The following is a 25,013-nucleotide window of genomic DNA, read 5'->3' as shown; positions in this document are numbered from 1 at the left end:
TTTCTCACCTCCTCGCAAAGGCAGCACAAACAATTCCTGGAATTCCTTTGACTAACTAACACGAACAACTCATCGTATGTTGTTGTTGTTGCTGTTGTTGTTGTTGATGTTCTTCTCACACGCGCAGCATACAAATTGCAAAGCAAAGCAAAGTAAACGAAAACAAAAGCAGCGCGGCGCCGAATATCCTTGAAAAAGGCAAAAGCCGATAATAATAATAATGGCAAAAGTAAACGCAGCAGCGGCAAAAGCTTGTGGCGCAGTCGCAGAGACTGCACAGCAGCAACAACAACAGCAACAACAACAGCAGCAACAACGGAAAAGATAAATCAAACAGTAACTAAACACTCACACTCATACACACACACACTCAAATACTTATACACTTACACGCGCACTCACACCGAGAGAGTGACGCGCAAATATGCAGCGCAGCGAGCAGGCGACAACAACTGCCAGTAAACCGTTTTTTCGGCAGTTTCATACTGATACCCTGTAAGCAAGCAAAGCTTAACAATGGGTAGCTTAGCAAGTGAGTGCATTTAGAAGGTTAAAATTGATTGAAGTGTATTTTACTGCTTGAAAAGTTATTGATTCTTTAAGTTAATTTGTCTCAATGAAAATATACAATATTTTGTATAACATAAACTAGAAGTAGACAAGAGTGAAGAATTGTATTTTATCTTTGTTCTTGTGTATTTAGTTATGAACAAATTGTATCTTAAACTTTCACTTTAAACTTTATCAAACATTCAAGACTAAAACACAAAATATTCTTTAGGTATTTCTTTAGTTAGATAAAGCAGAAGAAAAATATTGTTAAGTTATAATAAAAAACATATTTTTATAGGATTATCTTTAGATAAGTTAATTTATTTGTCAGAAATATTTCTTTTCGACTCTAGATTTGTAAGCTTAACATTCATTTTAGAAGTAATTCTCCTCTAGTTACATTTTACATTTTTTTTTATTAGATAAATTAAAATGTTATATTCTAACAATAAAATATATCGCACTCATTTATTTTAGACGTAATTCTTTTCTAGTTACATCTTACATATGATTAAAACGCCGTCAATTCATAAAAGAAATAAAAATGTTATATTACAGTTATAAAATATATCTCACTCATTCATTTTAGACTGATTTTCCCCAAGTTACATCTTAAGCAGAAGCGATCACTGTTATTATTTCAACTCATTATCACTTACCGAAGCTTTACAGCGCAACTATGCGGCGAGCTTTCAACTCTTTGTTTGTTGTTATTGCTGTTGTTGCGTTTCATTTTTTTTGCAAACGCCAAATTTGCTGTTGTCGTCGTCGTCGTTGTTGTTGTTGTTGTTGTCGTTGTTGTCGACTGAGCAAATAACTGCATTTGACCTTGTTTCGCAGTGCGCCTGTGTTGGTAACTTAGAACAAACAAGATATGCCGATTGTTGTTGTGTGTGAGCTGCTCCCTCGCTCTATCTCCCTCTTCCACGTTCTCTCTTCTCCACTGTGTGTGTGTAAATATATTTTTGATGCTTGTTTGCTTTGCTTTTAATATTCGCAGAGAACTCAAACTTGCTTTGTCCCAGTGTGTGTGTTATTGTGTGTGAGTGTGTGTGTCCGTCTGGCACAAGTGTATTAATTCAGCTGCGCATGGCACTCACACACACATGCACGCAGACAGTGACTCAGCCAACGCCTGCATAGCGCATAGAAAGCTTTTGTGAACTACAAAACTACATAGAAATGGAACCCACACAAAATACCGAAATTTCCATTAGCCCGGCATTTCTCATTCGCTCTCTCTCTCTCTCTTGCTCCCGCTCTGCCTGCACTTTTTTTCGGCATTTTGTTTTTCGCTATGCTTCGCTTTTTTGCCAAAATACAAAATGTAGGTTAAATTTGCGGAAATCACGCGAGTGCGCAAAAAAAAAAAAACAAAAACAACAAAATAAAGAACCAAGAGGTATACAAATATATATAATGGCTATAAAAAAAAATACGCAGATACGTGCGCAGATAGCACACACATACATATAGGAAATAATTTGACTAATTTGTTGTTGTTTATTATGATGTGTGTGTGTGTTTTCTGGGTCTGTTATTCTGTTATTCTTTTTTCGCGCGATTATGCAATACACATATATTGACCGATAGTCATTCATTCAATTCAGTCACTCAATCACTACGTCGTACTACGACGTCACTCAACACTCGTCGTCACTCGAACAGGTGCTAAAACGTTGAGCTTCTTTATTATTGTATCTGTTCTCGCTTAACTACTCACAGCAATCATCATTTTATGATGAACGCTTCTTTATCATTTCTCAATCAATATGGTTATTATGAATTAGCAATTTAAAGCACATTTAACATTGCCCATTGAGACAATGTCGCGCTCGTGTCATAATCAAAAGAAATGAATTAACTGCCTTGCATTCTAATTAGCCGCAACGCCATTTTTGCGCATTTCAATGCGTCCAATCAGAACTGCACATTGTCTATACACAACTGCATGTAATACATACTAAATGTGTGTGTGAGAGTGGGATCACAAGTTACTTTTGTGCTTGTCGTTGTTGCTGCTGCACTGCTGTTGTTTCGCATGCGCTTTTTTGCAAGTGCGTTAGAGTGAGAGCGAGTGACTTTCACGACAACGATGATCATCGTCGGTGCTTCGGCTTCGGCTAGCTTTCGTTTCGGACTGCAATTGTATTCGGCGCGTCGTAGCGAGAGCGCAAGTTGTGCCGATCTTTTAGTTCGGTTCGGCTGCCTTTGTTGTCGCTGCAATTGATTCGCATGCGCTTTTTTCGCTTCGTTTCAAGTTCGTGCAATGCTATGAATTTTAATTCGTCGTCGGTTCGTTTCGCATTGTTTTGCAATGCACGAAGGTTAGTCAATAGTTGTTGTTGTTGTTGTGTTTGTGTTAATTGGCATTACATGCGCGGTTGGCTATTGGTCGGCATTGATCGTTGTTCGTGTAATGCAAGTTCGTGTAAGTTTGCATATGAAATGCATTCTGATTGGTTGGAGATTGTAAGAGAAGAAATAATATGCATTAAAAAGTTACATTGAATGCAGTAGAGATAAAATAATAATAATAATATTATATAAATGCAGTATTTTAATTATAATTTATATATTTTTGTATACATTAATTTATATAGCTAATTATATATAACTAATTGTACGATTTCTTCTATTTCCTTGCAGGTAATTTCACGTTTGCTTAATACATACTACAAGTTGCCGTTTTAATTGTAAGTCTTATCGATTTTATTATCGTTGCCTATTATAATTTACATCCCCTGGCATAGATTGCTTTCCCTTTTTCTCAATCTACTGCTTATCGCAGCATCATGTTGTCGAAGTAATTCCGGTACTAACATATGCCCAATTCCCGGCAACTGCAATTTCATTGTGTCGAATTGTTACTTTCGAGTTTGTTAACCCCACAACCCAGGGTAACCCAACTGAACCACCGGCTGTGATGCTGTTCAACAGCTGAATGCACACACTGACACACACCACCTCAACCCCAATAGCGTTTCCTGCCACTTTGACATGCAACCACAACAACAACAACAACGACAGCAAAAAAAAAAAAAATGCAATTCCTTTTGAAGAAAATTCGAGTGTAAAACGCCGACGTAGTTGGCAACCACCTAAGCTCAACACACGCTCGACTGGCCGTGGAAAAAAGAGGAAAAATCTCGGACACGAGACTGCAGCGCAGTCTGTTATCCTGCCTGTTGTCCTGCCTATTAGCTGTTCCCTTTTTGGGCACGTGCTGCAAATGCGCCGCTTGATAATGAAGCCAGTGTGCAATGCACACACGTTGCAACCCTCTCATGCCACAGTCACTGTGCCACCTCGATCCCAAGGGTCGAGTGGCGCCCAAGGGGTGAGTTGGCATGTTCGCATCCGTAATCCTTGTTTTGTGTTGCAGCTGCAACGTCATTCAAAAGCAACCCCCGACAAAACTTGCTTCAAGTGCAGCGCGGCTTGCAACAAACCTTTCTACTTCTTCTTCGTTGCTTTTTTTTCCACTACGCGTCCAGTTAATTAAGCAACGTCGTCAGCATCTTTGTTGCAATTTGGCAAGGGTTGTTGTTTCCCTCAGTTTCCCTGGTTTCCCAAAATGCTGTTAAGCTGTCAAAATTGCTGATGTGACAGGCGTGTGCCATTGACGGCAACACAACACACAATACAACACAACTAATTGCAGTTTCCACAGCAGCAGCAGCCGCTTCACTGAACTTTTCTTTAAACCGGTTTCGTCTTCAAAGCAAGCAAACCTTCTGTTGCAATATGTTATTAAGGTGTATTTTACCTAGGCCTAGATCTCAAAAACTCTAATAAATAGGGTTGCTAGAGACTGGAAATTACATTTCAAGTGATACTTGATAGAAAGGCATTTGGAAAAATTTCTCGTTATGCAGCCATAAGCTGAAAAATCTTCTATTTTATGCTCAATTGAAGCGTGTTCGGCTTAAAGATATTTGCATAAACAATTTAAGAGGCATATCTCTTAAGATCTCTAAGTTCGGTTGAGTTGGTTTTGATACGGTTGTCATATTAAAAAGCTATCTACAGTGCTTTGGAAGTTAAAAGGTTTTTGTATGTGTATAACATTATTTTATTTTAATTTCTCGAGTTTTTAAGATTTTCTAGTAATTTTTATAATGTTCTTCACTGATTATATTCCAAATATAAACCAACTTTTTGGTTTCCTGGGTTTAACCAAGCTTGTATACCAAATTTCATATAGTTATGTGCAAGGACTGTTGAGTTCAATGGGTTAACATTGACAAAGATGCACAAAATTAGGCTCTTTTGAAGCGCTGCTTTAAAATATATGCCAAATTCCATTTCTTACTGTCTAAAATTGTGTCAAAATGAATAAAAATCCAAAATTCTTCAAATTTTTTTGCATATACCATTACTTTTTAATAATTATAATGTTTTTGGCTACACATGTGCCATGCTTTAGGCTTCCCTTAAGTTTCTTAGTTGGTAAAGCAACTGCACAAAAAATTTCAAGACTCTAAGCCATAAGCCGACTGAGTTCACTGGGTTAGTTTCGCTGTCCAAGTCTAATCTAGGACTTTTATGAGTTGCCTTGTATTGTAAAACTTTTCCAATGCTTTTGCACCATATTAAATCGCCTATAACAGCACTTTTGTTGGCACTTTTTGCCAAGCACTTGAATTCGATTTCATAAAAGTTGCAGCACAACACGCCACCTGACAACGCAAATTACAACTTGAAGCAGCAGCTGCAGAGTTTGTATCCAAGATGCTATTATTCTTGTGTATGTGTGTGTGTTTGGGGCATGCCACAGCAAACTCCCAGAGCAATTCCAAAGCCAGCTCCAAGTAATCCCAATGGCTGCTGATGCTGCTGCGGCTTCTTCTATGCTCTGTTGCAAATCAACTCAAGTAAAAGTGTCAAAACAATACAAACGACGCACAAGCGCTAGAGGGAGATAGCTTAAGAAAGAACAAGAGAGAGAGAGAAAGAGAAATTTTTGTGGGGTTTGAGGAGCCGCAACGCACATAATTTATGCCCATGTAGCTGGGACCTCTTCGAGAATTGCGTTTTCCACACATAAAACGCAGACTGCAGGCCGAAAAACGAAATAACTGCGGAAAAATCAATTTTCTTTTGTTGCTTAAGGGTGGCTAAGACAAGCTGGCAAGGATAAGGCAGCAGCAGGGGATGTGTGTGTGTGTGCAGGGATGACAACAACAGTCCAACAACAACAAAAGCATAAACATGCTGCGTATATTTGGCATTTGGGGGTTGCACACGCACATACACACACGCATACACACACGCACTTGTGCAGCAAATTGTCACCCAGTTTTTGGCAAATATTGAACCAGCAGCCCTCTTTGCCCTGCCCTTCGTAGAGCCACAACGAGAGAGAAAGTGTAGAGAAAAGTGGAGCTAAGGCAGCGCTTTGAAGTGCAAAAGTGCAGCATAATTTTGGGGGCTAATGCAATTAGGCAATTATTTAGCGTCGAATAAAATACATACTACATAAAAGAGAGAGAAAGATATATGTACTGTGTGTGTATATTAAGTAGGTATGTGTGTGTGTGCGTTGCGACTGCTAATTACTCATGCCGCACGCATTTTTGGCGCACTGAGGCGTATACACAATAATTTACAACAAGGCCAAAAACGTGCACTGAATGCGCAGACAGAGACGACAGTTAAGCAACGCTGTATGCCAGACAGAGACAGTGCTACAGCAAGTCCAAAGTAAACAGTGAAGGAGCAAGGCAGAGAGAGAGAGAGAGAGAGAGAGAGAGAGAGAGAGCTAACTGCAGCGATATTACACAAGCGCCTAAAATAATGCTATGGCCAAAAAATGTCATTAAATGCCGCACCAAAATGCCTGACTGCCTTTCTGTGTGTTGGTGTGTGTGTGTGTGGGTGCGTATATTTGCTTGCCTCTCTGTGTGTGTATGTGTGTGTGTGCCACGCAATTGCCAAACGAAATGTGTTTTGGGGCCTGGACAATGCCAAATGACGTCAGCAGAGTGAAAAGCGCAAGTCAAAATTGTTGTTATTAAAAGGCTTCGAGCAAAGCCAAGAAATGGGAGCAGCTTCGTTGTTGTTGTTGTTGTTGCTGTTATTTTAGTTGTTGCTGCTGCTACTGTTGGGCAATTGAAAGCAGACGGCGGCAGCTGCTCACTAAATTTGTTGCAAGCCGCGCACAACTTTTGTTTTTTCTACCGAAACCAAAAAAAAAATCGTTTGGGCACACAAACGTGACTGGAGATTGTGCTTAAATGGTGTCTTTTTCTCTCTCTCTCTCTCTCTCTCTGGTTCTTTCTCCCACTTTCTCTCTTCCTCCCCATAACAACTGTAATCGACTGACTTGCAGATTGATAAGGGTAAGCCTAAGGGGGACATTCAAGAATACTGAACAGTAAACGTCCACTTGGAATTGGAAATGTGTCAAATTGATGCGCAAAACTGACTGACAAACTGACCAGCAAAATACTGTTGAAATCGATGCAAAGATTGAGCTATTAAATGCTTTATATAGTACTTCGAACTGAAGCCCAAGGGAAGTCTATAAGTAGACAGTAGCTTTGGTTCTCTCCAAGTGCAATCTGAGCTATATTTATGCCCAAAGGAGTTGCACTAATTACTAAAGCTTCACTCTCGTTATAACTCACATATGAAGAACTTTTGCAGCTTATTATTCTGGAGATTATGATGAGAGATTATTATTTTAATGTTTTACAATTGACTAGACTTCAGTTGATAATTAGCTGCTAATCAAAGAATATATTACTGAAGACTTATATGTGAAAATTCATAAAAAGATTACTAAAAGAGAAATTAAAGTAAGGTAAGGAACATTGTATGAGAATTTTAATAGAAAACATAAACTGAAATAGCATATATTTTGCATGGCATTAATTTGCTTCAAAAGTTGTAAATATAAAGCAAACAATTTTGCCTAAAAATACAATTGAAGCTTAAAAAATGAATGCTCAAACAATCGCTAACTTGGCTAAAACAAAGGGAAGTCGTTAATCAGACGCATATATCAAAGTCCAAACAGGCTGCAGTTCAGTTCTGTGATGTGCTGTGCTGCGTGTCCTTTGATAACCCTTAAAACAACTCCTTAAACTCCAGCTCCTTGTAATTTTTTTTTTTTGGCACGCATAGCTGCATTAATGCGTATGGAAAACAATTTTTTTTGTGGCGCTTTATTGAAAAAAAGGTTATGAATTTCTAGAGGGTTGCAATGTGCGTGTGTGTTGAGTAGTATGTGTGTGTGTGTGTTGCTATTGAAAAGAAATTGAAGCGAGACTCGCGGACTCGCGATTTCTATACTATATATGCATATATCCTTTTTTGGTAAGCCACATTTTGCGTGTCTCAGTTGACGCAGCACCCACAAAAAAAAATTATGAAATTTAATAGCATAGAGTGAAAAAAAGGGTTCAGCTAGAAGCTAATGCCACAAAAGAGACGGCAAAGAGGGTTAAGAGGGGGGAGAGGGAGTATCGACTACTCCACTTGAGCTCTTTTTGGCCATACTCCAAATTTATTAATGAAAAGTCAAGTGATTTGCCTGCCAGACACGCACAACTCGTTAAGGGTTGTCCATTCAAATTCTCTCCCTCTCTCTCTCGCATTTTTTTGAAGAAACTTTAATCCAAGTTAATTCTCACTTTTGTTTATACTTATCAACTTGTTGCAATAGATCATTTAAACTTGTTTTGCATCCCACAATTGTTCAACAACTTTCGCTCAACGTGCTCATTAATTTCATTTTTGAATGTCACTTGCAAACAACAATTCTTAGTGACTCTCTAATCAAGCTCTAGAGTCCACAAACAAACAACAAACAACACACACACACACTTTTGCAATTGCCTTGAAATCTGATCGCAACTGCATATAAAGCTGATAAAATTAATGGCAAGCGCTCTCGAGTTATTTTTAGCATCATATTTTGGACTTTTGTTTTTATCAAGTTGTGATGCAATGTGGCTCTTTAGCTTAAATTTACTTGAAATTATTATTGTTTTTATTGCTTGTTAAGCATTTGTTTCTTCTCTACTTCAATGCAGGCGTGTTTAGCTAGAATTTTGATTCGCATGAAATGCACACAATGTATTTTAAGCGAAATTATTTTAAGAGGAAGTGTGATAAAATGTTTGCATTTGAGTAAGGGAAAATTTCAAATATGCTATGGAAGTATTTTAAATTTGTAGGAAATTTTACTGTAGAATATTTCAAATTTTGACGTTATTCTTTTTCATTATAAAAATCTTTGAAATTTGTTAGCATTTATTACTATGCAATAAAATAAGTAATATATGATAATAAATAAAAAAAAGAAAATTTTAAAATCATTTTAGCTATTTAAAATTTTTTTACTTTTAAAATAATAATTGCAGTGCATATTCCTTAACATTTTCTCTACATTTTTGACATTCCAAAACTTGATTATTCTTTCTTAACTTTTGTATAAGAATTCCTATTTCATATTAGCTTATATTAATAAACTTGCCAATAACTAAAGACTTTGCTGGCAACCTTATAAGATGCATAAAATTGCAAAACTGCATTAATTACAAAATTCGCTGCAAAGTATTTCAGAAGCAGCAGCAAAATATTCAGTTCTCAGTTTGACTTTTGTTTCGACCAGCAAAACTTTGTTTTTTTTTGTTTTGTGGATGCCACAAAAGTTGTGTTGAAAAGTTGTGCATGAAAGTTGTGCTGCAACACACAAGCTGTTGCAGCAGTTAATGTCTGTTGCTGCTGCTTCTGGTCTAGTCAAAAATAGTTGCAGGTGAGTTGCGGAAAACTCTATAGCCCGAGGGAAGGGAAGAGTTCAGTGGGGTTGCTTTCAGGACGCTGTTCAAAATTCAATGAGCAAAGTGCCGCATGGCCGTTGAATTTATTGAAAAATCATGATATGTGTGAGGGGGTAGAGTGGGGGGTAGGGGCTGGGTTAGCTGACGATATGACAGCTTGAGTGAACTAGCAAAACGCGGCTAGACAAAAGCTGCCCAGACACGCATACCACGCAAAATATGATTTTTCTTTCTTTTTTTTTTTTGCGTTGTCTACGCAGATGGACAGAGCTGTGGCTGTGTGAAAAGGGGGAGGAAGGGAGGCTGGGAGGCAGGCAGAGGGGTAGTTAGTGAGGCTGTTGTATTAGTCTGAGCTGAGCCTACCCCCAATGCTGATTGACGTGCCTTTTATTGATGCTCTTGATTGGTTTTTACCTTTTTACAAACACACACACACACACGTTCAGCATGCGGGTGGCGCACTCGCTACTCGTCACTCGTTACTCGTCCATGATGCCATGTTGTTGTCCTGCCCTCCGCATGGTCGTTAGTTCAATATGTGTGTGTGTCTCGTTTCGAGTTATGATTTTTATTACAGGTAGGCAGCAGGCAGGCAGCAGGTAACGCTGATGAATTGTGTTTGTATTTGAACGCGAATGCGAACTCGTATTTGGTTTGCCCATTCGTTGTTGTTAATTTTTTATGTCCTGCCTACCACACAAGTTCCCTTTCTCTTCCCCTTTCTCTCTCTCTCTCTTTGCACTCATCTCACTTTGGACTGTTTGCGTTTTTAATCAAATGCTAAAAAACGCTGAACGCGTATCGTTTGTTGCTTGTTTAACTTTTATATATCGTAATTGCATATCGGTAGCCCTCCGCCTGAATAGTGTGAGTGCACTCGTTTGAGTGCTCAGTGAGTACTCAGATCGCTTCGCGCATCGCATTGCAAACAAACTAATCAAATGTCTGCAATCGTTGCGCTGGCTACTTTCCACTTCCACTTCCGTTTCCGCTATCACTTTCTGCCCATCTTCTTCCTCACAGCTCATCCACACTGCTAATGCTTTAATCCTTCGGCTGGCAGGACCTTCGCTGTCCGCGTGTATTAAATCGATGAAGTATTAACGACTTAATTGCATGTTTGTTGGACATTTTGCAACAGCTTCTCCCACTGTATTTTTCTCTACTTTTTTTTTTTGTCGGCCAATATCCTTGTTTGAAGTTTATGAAATTCCTGGCTGAACCTGAAGGCGTTGCAGGCCTCTCTCTGTGCTGCTGACGGCAGCTCATTTCATTAAATGCGAATTCGATTAAAGTAATGGCTTTTTGAATACCTGCGTGGTTGCCAAAGACAGCACGGTGGCGTTTAGGGGAAGTTGAGGGAAAGTGTGGCGAGGGAAAACAACAGTTAAAGCATCGCATTATTAGGAAATTAATCATTTGATTTGCGTGCGGTGGATTCTCAATGAGAACACACAACCAAAATACATAGAGACACACTTTCGGTCTCACTTCGAAGACATGTTAACAAGCTGTTAATGCGGTGCTTTTAATACAATGTTAACTAAATGTTATTGGTTGACTTTAATAAGAAGTGGAAATAATAGTTAAAGCTGTATATTTACAATAAAACTTATAAAGAAATTACGTTATTAAAAGGTTAAAGTTACAAATGAAAATCTGATTTCTTGGCTGTTAAGTGAAAGGGTGTTAGCAGGTATGTTAACAAGCTGTTAATGCTATTCTTTTAACGGAATGTTAAATAAATGTTATGGGAATATTTTGTGAAGAAGATGAAATAATAGTTGAAGCACTCAATTTACAATGTAACTTATAATTAACTGACGTTATTAACAAGTTAAAGTTACAAATGAAGATCTGTTCTCTTGACAGTTAAGTAAAAATGTGTTATTTGGCATGTTAACAAGCTGTTAAGGCGATGCTTTTAGTGGAGATGTTGAAATAATAGTTAAAGGATTAAATTTACAGTAAAACGTGTTAGAAGTTGCAAATGAAATCACGGAAATAGTGTATGAATAATATGTTGATTATAATAAGTTTTGATCAATGTTAATAACACACTTTTTACATTGTTCTTCAATGTTAATTTTTGTAGAGCTTCAGTTAATGAAATATTTTGGAATGACATTTTATTCCTTTGTAAGTATATATAATATTACTGAGACTTCTTTAATCAAATCATAAATCCATTGTAAATATACACTACTGAGACTTCTATAATCAAATAAAATAATAGGTATTCATAAAAATATATAAATCATCTAGCAAAAAGTTAGGAGACAATTACTGTTCATATTCTTAAAGATTTTTCAACTAGTTTCTAAACTCTCAAGATATCAATTTCTCATATATAGCTTGGTTTAAAATTAATCCCTTCATTAATTGCCCTTTCCAAAGTATCAATTTCTCTGCCATTTTCACACTTCTATGACAGCCTTTAAGTTGTTAAAGATATCACTCGGTATTAGCCCAACTCATCGAGAGTGTGGCAATCCCTTATCATATGCGAACGTTTTCGCTCGTTCCCCCAAATTGAATTTTGCGCTTTTGCGCGGCAGCAGCAAATTAAATAAAGCTCAATGACAAACTTCATTAGCCAAAAAATCAACTGGCCAAATGCCAAACAACAAAAATAACAATTTGCCTTTTAGTCTCTCTCTCTCTCTCTCTCTCTGTCCAAAACGTTAGCGAGCTCGTTTACTTCTCCATCCATTCCATCAAATTGGAAAAATAAACCCCACTGAATGTTGTCTGAATCGGATTCGAATTCGGATTCGGATTTGGAATCGGATGGCGATTGACAATGCCTGGGCAAACGTTATGCTAAAAACTAAATTAAGATTGAAATGTAAAACTGAAAACGTTTTACACAATTATTGAACGCTGTTGGTTGAAGAGAACAAAAAAGGGGAAAGGGGACAGGACTCTAAATCGTACAGCGAAAACCACTCGAGTTAACCCTTTGGACATTTTTGACGATTTGTGCGAATCAGTCGACTGCATAACTTACAATGCCGTAAATATAAATTCTAGCCAACGAAATGTTTTGTTTGTGCTTGGGGGACTTCCTTTTTGCTGTACTAATGAAGGATTGACTCTGGGAGGCTTCGGCCCGCTTAATATTATCACTCCAGCATGCATTTTGTAAATGAAACTGACAAAAAAAAAACAAAAATGTAGAAAGCAGCCCCCAAAATAAAAGAAAATAGAAAAAGTCAATGTATGGAAATTTTTGTTCAATCACAAATCCAATGATGTTCGCTTCGACGCATTTTGACAGTTGCACAGCGAAGGAGAGCAGAAAGGGGGAGAGGGAGTAAAAGAGGGAGTGGAAGAGGGAGCGTTTGATGGACAGACTCACACACATATGGAGGGAGGTTTTAAAAGCGGGGTTTCGGTTTTGTGGTTGGGGGCTCACTTTGATGAATTCTCCTGTTCCTGTTGAGCCTGGTGAAACGATTGTTGTTTGTTTGAAAGGCTTCTGCTTCTTCTTTCTTTTTTCACTCTGCTTCTTCTTTGTACTACTGATAGGCCTCGCCTCTGTATTTGCCCATTGATTTGGCATTTTCTTCTATTCGATTTCTATTTTTTTGTAGCATCCAGCCTTTGTGCTTTTTGCCTTGGCCTCGACCAGTGCATTGATTAGAATGTTTGGACTTGGGAGCACGTAAATATTTTTGCTTGCTTGTCAATTAGTACGTTAAGCTGTTGTTGCCGATGTCCATTTTCCATTGCCACTCGACGAGAGCAGCTCTCTCAAGAGGCTGAGAGCTTAAAAGCCACGATTAAAGACAGTTTAAAGTAGCTGAAGTGCAGTTTTAATTTTGGGAAAAAACGTGCAGCAAATGTAGAGTACATATCTATAGAAAAGAGTGTTAATGTGAATTTATCAATTACATTTTCTTATTTAAGTACACTGAGAAATAATCTAGAACGTTTTGTCTTGATTTAAGATTTTGCAATCTACATTCAATTTGAAGATTTTCTTCCAAAAACTAATTTCAATTTGTGGCTAATAGAAATTTAAATGATTATTTATTCATATCTTAAGAAGACTGTCTATTCCTTGATCATAATATATGTATTTATTTTGTTTTATTCTCTATTTAATAAAGAATATTCCTGGATCTTTATTAGAGAAGGAATACTTATGACTTACAAAATGATCTCTTGGACTATATTTCTTGAACTATATTTTTATATAATTCAAATTTAATGTTCAATTGTAAAGAATATTTATTGTTATCTAAAAATGAATGTCTTTTATTTAATTATAATCAATTTTTCTACAAATTTCTTCAGCTTTTATAATTTTATATAGTATAATTCAACTATTTATTTATAAAGTTTCTTTCCTGCTGATTGTAATCAATCGTAGACCGAATTTAAAATGCAGCAAAATAATTTTCCAATCCACTAGCAAGTATTCGATTTTCATATAGTATAATTTAATTATTAATCTCTAAAGTCAGACATTCTCTCTAGCTGTTTATGAGAACTGTTTTTTTTACTTTTTTAATCATTTAAAATGCAGATAATGAATTTTCTAATCCAATCGCAAATTCATTTGCTAATTAGTTTAATTTGATGGTTGACAAGGCTTCAGCGCAATGCTTAACCGCATTGAATAAATGTTTTAAGTCAGGTCAAGGCGGTCAAATTTTCAATTACCGCCGTGTTAATCAAGTGACACTCTTTGACGTGTCTTCCATTTGTGTGTTGGCCTGCATAAAACATAAGGAAATGCATTTGAGCTGACAGACAGTTCGGACAGATGGACGGATGGTCAAACGCTTTTCCTTGTCGTGCTCAACTTTGTGACAGCCTCCAAAACGAGAAGACAATTTGAGCTGTCAGTCAGGTGTGTGTGTGTGTGTGTGTGAGTGTTGGTTTGAATGGCAATGAGGGTCGGTTTTGGGGTCGACAAGTTGGGTCAGCAAGGAGGCGGCGACACTAAAACAATTGCGCATACGCCGCATTGTACGCGCGTGGACTGCGTGAAAATTGCAACATTACCGCATGTAAAGCGAGCTAGAAAAGGGAGTGAGAAGAGTGAGAAAGTAGAAGCTTCGTTGCTGCTCTTCAGCTGTCGCAATGGCTGTCGAATGTGGCGTCTGTTTTGTGCGTCTGTCTGCCTGTTACCTTTTTGACATTTGATTGAGATTTGTTATCGGCGTATTCATCAATGATATATACAATAAAAATACACCGAAAGTGGGTGGCAGACTGCAAAACAATCGAGAAAGAGAAAAAACCTGCTCACACATTCTGTCTGCTCGTCTCTCTCTCTATCTCTGTGTCTCTCTCTCTCTCTTTCTGCTCCCCGCTCTCAAATCAAACCAAGGGCTGGCAATTCACAGTAGTTATCGTGCGGGGCCCAGTGACATTTTTAGGCATTTGTTCAATACACCAGGATACGCTATCCCAAAAAAAAAATAAAAGCAGAACAAAAAAATAGCAGTGAAAACAAAGGCAGCAACAACAAGCAGCTGCTGTTTGAGCTGTGGCAGCTCCCGGCTCGACATTCGGCTCGTTGGCTGTTGCTGTGTATTTTTGCAATAAACCTGGCCAAAAAGGAAGGAGAGTGCAGAGAGGTGGGTGGTGGGCGGTGGGGGAGGCAGGACATTGCAAACTGGCCATGCGTACCTTTCGATCCTTGTGTGACATTTGAATTCACCGAATGAAAGTAAACTCGCTGGAAGGAGACAGAGCAGAACAGAGCACAGAGCCAACAACTCGGTGTGCGTTGAATTTCTTTTATAGAAGTTGTGACTGCCCCACTCCCCCGCCTCGCTTTGCGTATCTATTTTTTAATTTTGCTGACGAGGCACATGAGAAAACATACAAACGCAATTGTTCCTCGTCCACAATGCACATTCCATGGGCCTGGTCTGGCTCCTGACATGTGTGCGTCTCCTGCTGATAAGCAGCAGCAGCAACAGCAGCAGACGTCCTCCCTTTCCCCTTTCCCCACTCTCCTCACTGCCCCCTCTTCGTCACTTCTTGTCCAGCTCAGCCGCGAAATGAAAAGTTAAACTGTGTGACGCGCTTCAGATGCGTGGCAAACCCCACAAAAGTGCCAAAGGATTCAGAATTCTTCACTCTGAGTACAACTCAGTTTGAGGGATTGGCATAGAGCAAGAGTTAAAGGGGAAAAGGAGAGGTGGGGAGGAGGCTACGTGGGCTGTCTTTCGCTTTTGGTTTTGGTTTGGCGTGATGAATATTTACTGCGTGCGCTAACTGCTAACTACCTACAGGTATTTTCATTTTTTGACATTTTTAATTGGGTTTGAGCAATGCACACTCACAACAAAACACACACCACATACTACACACACCTCACAACCCACCGCCAACTCGGTAAACTGACAGTTTTTTGCCGCTAGTAGCAACTTCCGGAAGTTTGGAAATGTGACCTCTTATTAAAGTTGCAAAAATGAATTTTCAATAGCGAAAATGTACAGGAAGTCAAAAGCAATAAATATTTCAAAATTATTAAAGGCAAGCTCGAATTTCAAAATAAACTGAAGAATGCCCAACACAAGATTCATTATAAAACACATTCTTAATATTAGAAATTTAAAGTATAATAAATCTTAGCTTTTGCAAACTGTATTTCCAAAATAGAAAAGAAGAATAGCTTGACATATCCAGGAAGCAAATACAGTAAATATTTAATAATGCTTGAAGACAATACTAAAGTTCATTACCAAAGTCTATCAAAATTATGAATAATATTTATATTCAATATATAAATTACTAACAAAATATTACTATATCTTATTTAGTAAAGCAATTTCGAAGTACTATTTTTTGTAATTTTTATCTGATAGCTAATAACTAAATAATAAAGAAGAATTTTTATTTCATAAAAAGAAATTCAAATTTAATGATCAACTATAATTGTTTAATGTAGATTTCTAAATATTGTAAATGGAAAATATAATAATAATAAATAATAAAAAGCAAAATTTAATACCCAAATACATGTTACCAAGAATATTTATTTCATAATAAGAAGTTAAAATATAATAATCAAAGTATATTTCCAAATATTATAAATAGATTATAATTAAAGATTTATTCCTTTTATCAAAAACTTTATATTATATAGTTTATATAGAAAATATTTTCCCTAATTCCACTTTAATTAACCATATACTTTATTCTTTTTCTACTTGCAGGTAAATATGCATTGCCCACATTCAGATTCTACAAATTATTCCCATAATTGCTGAATTTGTGCTGTGTAAGTGACCAAACTACAATCAGAAACATAAATTCAAAGCACTGCAACACATTCCCATACTAATTATGTTTTCATAGGCAATTAATTGGTTTCCCATTTAAAAAAGGGATTCTTTTCTACGTACAAGTAAAGCAGGCAAGAGCTATGACAATTACAATTATGTTACCAAAATGGTAATTGCGGGCAAGGCAAGCGTATCTTAAAGATACACACGTACTCAAAAGGGTGTTTCCACATTTTACATACATACTTGCTTTTTTTCTGGGTGTGCAGCGAGGCGTGAACTGAAATGCAACAATAACTGTCTAACTGTCAACTATTTGTGTTAACTGCGTTTGCTTTCGGTGGCATCATTTATTACGCTCATCATGCACTTGCATTTCCCATTCGACCCAAAAGTGCATTGCATAACTAATTAGTTCAAATGTTTCGAGTTTCTATTTTGTGGAGCAGCCAACTGAGATATTTACATAACTAAACATGCAACAAGTAAGGTAGAAGTATAGTTATAAATATAAGTTATTCATTTGACAAGTTTACATTTCAAATTTTAAATTTTAAGATATTTAGTTAGCTTAGAAAAGAATAATTCTTCAGCAAATGATTCTTTTTTTAGTAATTGCATTCATTGCAATATGAAAATCACTCACAAGTGTCGCTTACAGTTCTCTTTCTTTGAATCAAGACCTGCATGAAAAGTCAGGACCCTTTCAGGCACCTTTTCAGCACATTCCTTCAACAGCCGTTCAATCAAATTAGTCAACCGACAACAGATGTCGCTTTCAGCATTATTCTTAGAACTCGCACGAGAAGTCAACCGATTTGGGGGATGAGTTTGACAGGTTGCATCAATTATGAAATGCAAGTAACTCACTTGCCATTGTGCAACCCGACAACAGATGGCGCTTTGAGACTATTTGGACGTGCCTTCTTCTCAGTCAATTGCAGCATTCGACAATTGTGCAATAATGCCACACATAATACACATAATACATAAAGTAAGCACATGCTACACTAATATGCAATCGCTGAGATTGTTATCAAAACAGTTGACAGTTGTTTTATCTTCTGCAATATTGCAACAATACATGCACCGCGGGGTGGCGCCATCGTTAACTGTGCTGCGATTATGCGATACTTGTCATATTCTTAGATATGTATATTCTGAGATATTCTTATGCCACATCTGCAAAGACTGCAACATGTTATCGCAGTTACAACACCTTGCAACAAACTTCAGCCCGCAGCAAGCACTTGTCAAGTGCAGCAATTGTTTTGCCACACATTCGACCAAAAAGGGTGCAAAGTCTCACAGACTTCTTCAGTCTTCAGCCTGTCTTTGACAGTTGCCGCAACTTGTGCGGTAATCTGCCTGCAGCTTCCTGCCTCCAAACTTGCCACAAACACAAGCGGCATGTTCAAAGCAAATGAAGTGAGTGCGCCTTCTGTACTTGCCCCCTTTTGATGGCCACGCCCCTCTTTATATTATTGTCTCAATTGTTGTCTCTCAAGCGAAGATCAAAGGCAAAGCATGCTAAAGACATTTCACTTAATTTTTCAAAAAGTTGCGGAATTAGTTTGGGTTTAAGATTAAAGACTTACCTTTTTTATTAGCTTTAGTATTTTGGCTTTTATTGACTATTGTGGAAAATATAAATTGTAACAAGATTTTTTACAAAGTACAATGAAAACAAAATTTCGAAAATTTAAGAACTTTTTAAAGACAAAATATATCAATTCGCTTCTTAAAAAAAGATTGCCACAATAAAAGTAAATGAATTTCGTCAGAAATAGATAGTTTAACATTTCAATATAAGTTTTCATACAAAACTCATCTTCGATTTTTATTTCAAAATAGTCTTAAAAAAAAGGGTAAACGAAATTCAAAATGTTGTTCTTCTTTGATGAAGAAGCGGAAGTTCAAACACACGATTTGTTGGAAGAATTGCAGTTTGTATTGATAACAGTGTTGATAATATTGATGTGCATATTTCTGTGTTTCTTTGTTATCAGCAAATTAAAAAGATTGCCAGCCATACAGGTAGATATAATAGTATACAATTATAAAGAGCATTCTCAATCCTGATGCTTGAACAGATAAAGCTGCATCAAATGGAAGAGGCGCGAAGTAAGTGAGACGTGAGAAACCGCGAGACGCGAGAATGCGAGAAGTGAGAAAAGATGAAGACAAAAATGCAAAGAAACTGACATTAAATAAAACAGTGCGTCATTTGTTTGAATTAATTGCCATTCAAATCAAATTAAGCGAATATAACAAAAATAAAAGACAAGGCGACAACACGTAGAGATGAAAGACAGAGATAGATAGATAGAGAGAGAGAGAGAGAGGAGTAGCGACACACTGCAACTATCGAAGCATGAATCACACGGAATCGAATATCGCAAAATAGTGCACAAGGTCAATTAGTTGAAATACCAGAAAAATATAACAATTAAATATTGAATTTGTATTTCTTTTTTTTTCGTTGTTTATTTATTGACATGAAGTTCGATTTGAGTTCGATTTCGATTTCGATTTGGATTCCAATTCGATCGTTGTCGCATTCAATTTGTTTTTCTGCTGCATTTGCGCATATTTCTATTTCCAACTTTATTGCGTAATTTCTCAGTTGTTGTTTGGTTTTTGTTTCTTCGTATTTGTTGTATTAGAAAAGTGCGTTGTCAGTAGTTTAAAAAGCGAACAACCCCGAAACGCAATCCCTTCCTGTATAGAAAAACAATAATAAAATCATAATAAGAAAGAGCAAGAAAAAAGCTGCTCAACTTCTTTGTGTGTGCGTCTTCCAGGAACACATTGCAAAGCTCTTTGTGTGTGTGTGTGTGTGTGTGTGTGTGTGTGTGTGAAAAGGATTTACGCGTTCTTTCGCACATACAGAGATAGCTCAACAGATACCTGAGCTATTTTGCCAAACAAAAAAACAACAACCACAACACAAACAAAACAAAAAAAAAATTCCAGCTTCGAACTCCCTTCAGGTGTCGTCATTTAAATGCCCCGAAAAGCTAAAAGAACTCAACGCAACTTTTGAGAATTTGCTCTATTTTTTCATGTAGTTGTTGCTTTCATTGTCTGTGCTTTGTGTAATTGAGAAATTGAAAAAAGCATTTGAAATGCAGCTGCGTAATTTTTGTTGTTGCTCAACAAGTACAGTCGCATGCAAAGCACTCTCTTTTGGCATAGGCCCAAGTTGAGAGCTTAAGGGAAAGGTCTTTGTGGCAAAAGCCAGCACAAGATGTAAAGGCTAGATAGCAAAAGCGGATTATGACGAATGCGAGGAGAAGCAGGGGCAAAATTGAAAGAGTCGAAAGTACTAGCAAAGTGCATAGAGTAGTAGCAACTGGGAGATTGCAAAGAGAAGCACAACACAAAGAGAGTCACAGTTAATTCAAATCGTCGAGCTTCTTTTGCTAGCTTTACTAGTGAAAGTAAGCTGGACTCCCGCAATAAGTGCCATCGTATGTTTTTCTCTTCGTACAGCTTAGCCTAGCACGCTGCTCTTAAGCACTTGCCTAGTTAAGCACGTTTCTCTTCGACACTTTGTGTGGGCAGTTGATCATGCTGGGCTTTAATAAGCAGCGCGCATACTCTTGTAGCTGCTTCTGCATTGCTGTTACAGCTATGTTAATGTCCAGCTGTTATGTTAAGCTTAGTTCATAATAAAGTGCTGCAGTTAACAGCGACTTGCAAACAGCATTCTTGCTTAGCCATGCAGAGTGGCGTGACCATAATGTTAATGTTAACATGTTGCTCTCTTTGCATAGCTATTAAGGCAAGCCCTTAGTTTAACCTTTAACTGCCTCCTTTACTCAATAGAGAAATACAAATAGAAATAAAAGCAGTCTTATAGCTGTAGTCCTTGAAAGCATAAAGAACCCCTTGTTAAAAGTGGCAAAGTCAAAGTTTTAATTTACTGACTACACCCAATGACTAACCAATTTTGATGCTCCGCAACACTCAAACACACACAGTGGCAAAATATCCGCTACCATTTGATCAAAAAATTCCCGCTGCCACTGCTGCTACTTCAGTTAACAAAAAGAAAAAAAAGACAACGCAGAGCTAAAGCAAAAAGGCAACAAAAAATAAAAGCAGCCAAAACTGCAAACTTCCCAGGAATTTCTTAATAGCTTTTTACCGATATCTTTTTTGGGGCCAATTCAGTGAGCGAGCGAAACCGTTGATTTTATAAACACACATACATATGTACACAAGCCTTGCCCGAAGGCTTGAAGGTTCTGGCTGCTACGTAGGAAAGAGAAAGAGAGAGGGGGAGAGAGGGGGACTCAGTTGCGCGGTCGCATTTTTCTAACGATTAAACAAATTCGAGGAAAAAAAGCGCATCTCATGCAACGCGCAGCCGCAGCCGTCGTCGCATCTTCTTCTTCTGACTTCATAGCGTCCGTCACCTGCAGTTTCCAAGAATTGGAATTGACCACAACAACAACAACAAGAGGAAGGGGAAGAAGCCAAGGCTAAGCACGCAATGCTAGCAGATAGAGTAAGAGAAAGAGAGAAAGAGAGAAAGAAGGAGAAGTTGTTCTGGTTGCAACGTCGGCATTTTTGAGCGCCTAATTCCAGGAATTAAATCGTATATCTTTTGCGGGTCACTCTCTAAATGCTCGATTAATTTCTAATAAATTGGTTGCCAATGCCACAGGAAATGCTGCAGTCGCAGTCGCAGTTGCCAACACACACACACACACATACATATATTCATATAGTATATAGAGTTACCTATACAGTTGCATTGCGTTCGATTCGCCTCACTTTGAAATTTGAGGCTCGCAAAACTTTTTCTTGGAACTTGCAAAAGCGATAGATGGCGCAAGAGAGAGCAAGCAAATGAGAGAGAGAGCTTTCTGTGCCAGAGAGAGAGAGCTTTCAGGTTGTTGCATTTCAAGCTAGGAATTATTATTAGAAAGGGGCAAGCAAATCTGAGAAAGTGCAAAGCAGGCATTGGATTTGTCTTCTTCTGAGACATTTCGTTAGAAAACGACAGCAGCAGCAGCTACAAAAGCAAAAACAACAACTACAAACAGCAGGCATGCACAAAAGCAATAACAACAACAAAAAATAACATCATAACTAATCAGAAATTTTCTCGTCATTCTCGTTGCAGCATTTGTCGTGTTCGGAGTGCGCGTCCTGAATTTCAAACTGCTTAGAAAAACACACAACAAAAAAAGAAAAACAACAACAAATCCGACAGCTCTCATTGCAAGCGTGTGTGTTGTGTACATATGTGTGTAGAAATCTCTACAACAACACACAAATAATAATAATAATAATTTATTTATAATATTCTTATTATTATTATTATCGATCATCTTGGATAGAAAGCATTTGATGCGAAGAAAGTCAACGCACCACAAACTCAACAAACAACAATTGCAAAATTCCCTTTGGCTAAGAATTTGCAGCGGCTACTTGCAAAATATTATTATTATTATTATCATTGCTTTTATGCAAAGTCCGCTAAATAATTCGACGAAATTCCATTTTGGCAACATTACAAAAATCACAAATCGAAAGCAATTCGCAAAGATTGAGACGCATCACAAATCAAAGAGCAGCTTCTTCCATTTGCTTTGGTCGGTTCCGGTTCCGGATCATTGTCATCATTATCATTCTTCTGTTCTTATCAAACATAATAACGACAACAACAACAACAACAATCGAGAGAGTGTAACAGAGCAACAAGTTGAAGAACAACGGCCTGCAACATGGATCCGCAACAACAGTTTTGCCTCAAATGGAACAGTTTTTCCTCCAACTTGGCAATCACATTCTCCAATCTATTCAAATCGGATCTATTGGCCGATGTCACATTATCATGCGATGGTAAGTCCAGCAATATTTACTCTTTAATATTTTACTAGTTTTATGTGAAGTTAAAGTTCAATTATTTTTGATTTTTGTCGATTCATTTCGACAAATAAAACAATGCCAATTGGGTTTAAAAATGAATTTCAATTCAAAAAAAGTTTTCTGAAGAAAACCTCATTTAAGTTTTCAAGACTTGCAATCTACTTTTCAATTTAAATTGTTTAATCTAAAATATTTTAGTCTAGCAATTGCTTCGATTTCAACTAAAAATGCATAAATGTAAATTTGGAATTAAAAATGGATTTTTTTAAAATGCAGAATTTTAGGATATCTCCTTTTCAAATATTAGAATAGAATATAATAGAAGTATTCCTTTTATATACAATTTAAATAATTATTTAGAAATATTAGAAGATTTATGTATTTATACAAAAAAAAAGAAATAAAAAAAAGGTAGCCAAAATATTATATAGAAAACATCGATGGCAAAATGCTACTAAATCCAAGCAAAAATTCAAAATCCGCGATGTTTTAGATATTTTAGAAAAAAGACAGGTTTCTAGACATACCGATTACACTATAAAAAGAATTGCTAATAATAATCTGTTATGATAATACCAAATCATATTTCATTTCAATTTATTTCACATAGGAAAAACGCCTAAAATTATGTTAATTTGTGTGTATTCGATAATTCAAGTGAATAAGCTCAAATATTTCTAATTAGTTGTTGATTAAGAGATATTTTTCGGAAAAATATTTCAAATAAATCCAAATAATATAGTGAAAAGTGTTTTGCAGTTTGTATAAATAACTTAAACGTTGAACAAGCAAAATATGCAAAATATTTAAATGTTTAGTGAAGTTTTTGGGAAAATTTATTTGAAATAGATTCGAATAATATTAAAAATAAAATCAGTGTAGAAGAGTTTCTGCATTTTGCATACTATAAATAACTCAGTCTCATTTATTGAACGCTTTAGTAAAATATTCAAAAATAGATTATATTAAATGTTAAGTGAAATTGTTGTTAAATATATTTCAAATAGATTCGAATAATATAAAGCACAAAAGAGTTTTGCATTTTGCATAAATAGCTAAGTCTTTGTAGGCTTTAGTTGAGCTTTAGATGTCTGAGGCACCTGCGTCTAATTCCGAGTCCTGGAAGAGTTTGTTTGGGCTGCAATCAATAAATCGACTCGCTGTGTTTATGTAATAACGCGTAATAAAGCAAAAGCAGTGGGAGCAGACAGCAGACAGACAGACTAAGGAGACAGATAGAGAGACAGATACGCAGCAGAGAGACAAAGATAAACAGACAATGAAGACAGACGCACATAAATTGAGTTGAGCTGCTTTTTTTTTTTTGTTGCCTCCAACTCTCCCCTGTATACATATCTTATTCTTGGCTAATAAGCCGCTAAAGTGGCATAAAAGGCGAAAAAGCGACCGGCAAATTTAGCAAGCGAACAGACATTGATTTTTCCTCTGGCGGAAATCGGATAAGAGTGTGGAAAGAGGAAAAAGGAAAAGCGGGAACACAAGCCAAAAGACGCGCTGCCACATTTTATGGCTCCGTCTGTTGCTGTCTGTGTTACCCCAAATGTGTATATGTGTGTGTGTGTGTGTGTTACTATTTCATTTACAGCATTTTACTACAGTTTTATGGCGGCTTATTAAATGAATATAAATGTGGGCGAATGCCACGCGGCCAAAGCATTTAGCCCAGTTACTTGTTATGTATAGCCGCAAGTACATATCAAAAAATCTTTGTATATATATATTTATATGTGGGACAATGTGTGCGTCTTTTGGGCCAGGTCAGTAATTGTTTGAGGGTTTCTTTTTTTTGGTTTGTTTGGCGGCTTGTTTGCTGCTCATTTTCATTGCCGGGACCTTTGTTGGCCTTTTTTATGCACGCATTTTGATTTGGGTTTAAATATGCCTAAACACCCAAAAATCCCGTCTCTGTGTGCGTGTCAGCATCTTGGGCGCATGTATTATTTAGGCTTATGCTTTTATTGGCAAATTGTTGCGTCTATCTACGGTTTTAAAGTCGCATCTTTAAGGTTAGCAAAAATTGCGCATACGCCCCGCTACACATGTTCGCTTTTTGATCTTTTTTTTTTGTTGGGCTCTCTAGCTGTGGGATTATGAATCATCAGACGTGACTGCGTCCTCTAACTCTCTGCTCCAAGGGATTCCACAAATCCTTGCCTGTCCCTGGCTAGCCAAAAATACAAACAAACCAACAACAACAAATATAAAAACCAAATGGAAGGATAAACAAAAGCCCTACGTCCGTTTTGTCAGCCATATCAATCGAAGTGCTACTACTTTTGATTAAAATTTCCAAAAACTCGGTGAGCCTTTTGAAAAAATTCCAAAAAAAAAAGAAATGGTCGCCAGGCAACTGAAATTGTTTTTTTTTTTTGGCTGCTTTTAATTGTGGTTTTTAATATTTCGAATATATGAAGAATTCATATATTCATGTTATGTTTGATTTCCCTTTTGCTTTATTTATTTTTGCAATTTTATTCGGATTCAAATCAGTCTCTTTTTTTCTTGTGGT

The 25,013-nt window shown here is 37.0% G+C and overlaps 1 protein-coding gene across 2 annotated transcripts in view; it reads left to right on the top strand.

The window, feature by feature from the left end:
* The window catches only part of LOC132799034 (zinc finger protein chinmo-like), a 58,015-nt gene that overhangs the window by 25,913 nt on the left and 7,089 nt on the right, over positions 1 to 25,013 (top strand). For both annotated transcript variants that reach the window (XM_060811164.1, XM_060811163.1), the window contains exon 2: positions 21,735 to 22,456. In XM_060811164.1, the coding sequence (XP_060667147.1) occupies positions 22,339 to 22,456 (118 nt within the window). In that variant the 5' untranslated portion in view covers positions 21,735 to 22,338. The remainder of the gene's footprint in view (positions 1 to 21,734; positions 22,457 to 25,013) is intronic.

Source organism: Drosophila nasuta, chromosome 2L (genome assembly GCF_023558535.2).
Source record: "Drosophila nasuta strain 15112-1781.00 chromosome 2L, ASM2355853v1, whole genome shotgun sequence".
NCBI lineage: Eukaryota > Metazoa > Arthropoda > Insecta > Diptera > Drosophilidae > Drosophila > Drosophila nasuta.
Note: the sequence above shows the minus strand (reverse complement) of the source record. Positions and strands in the feature narration are given on the sequence as shown.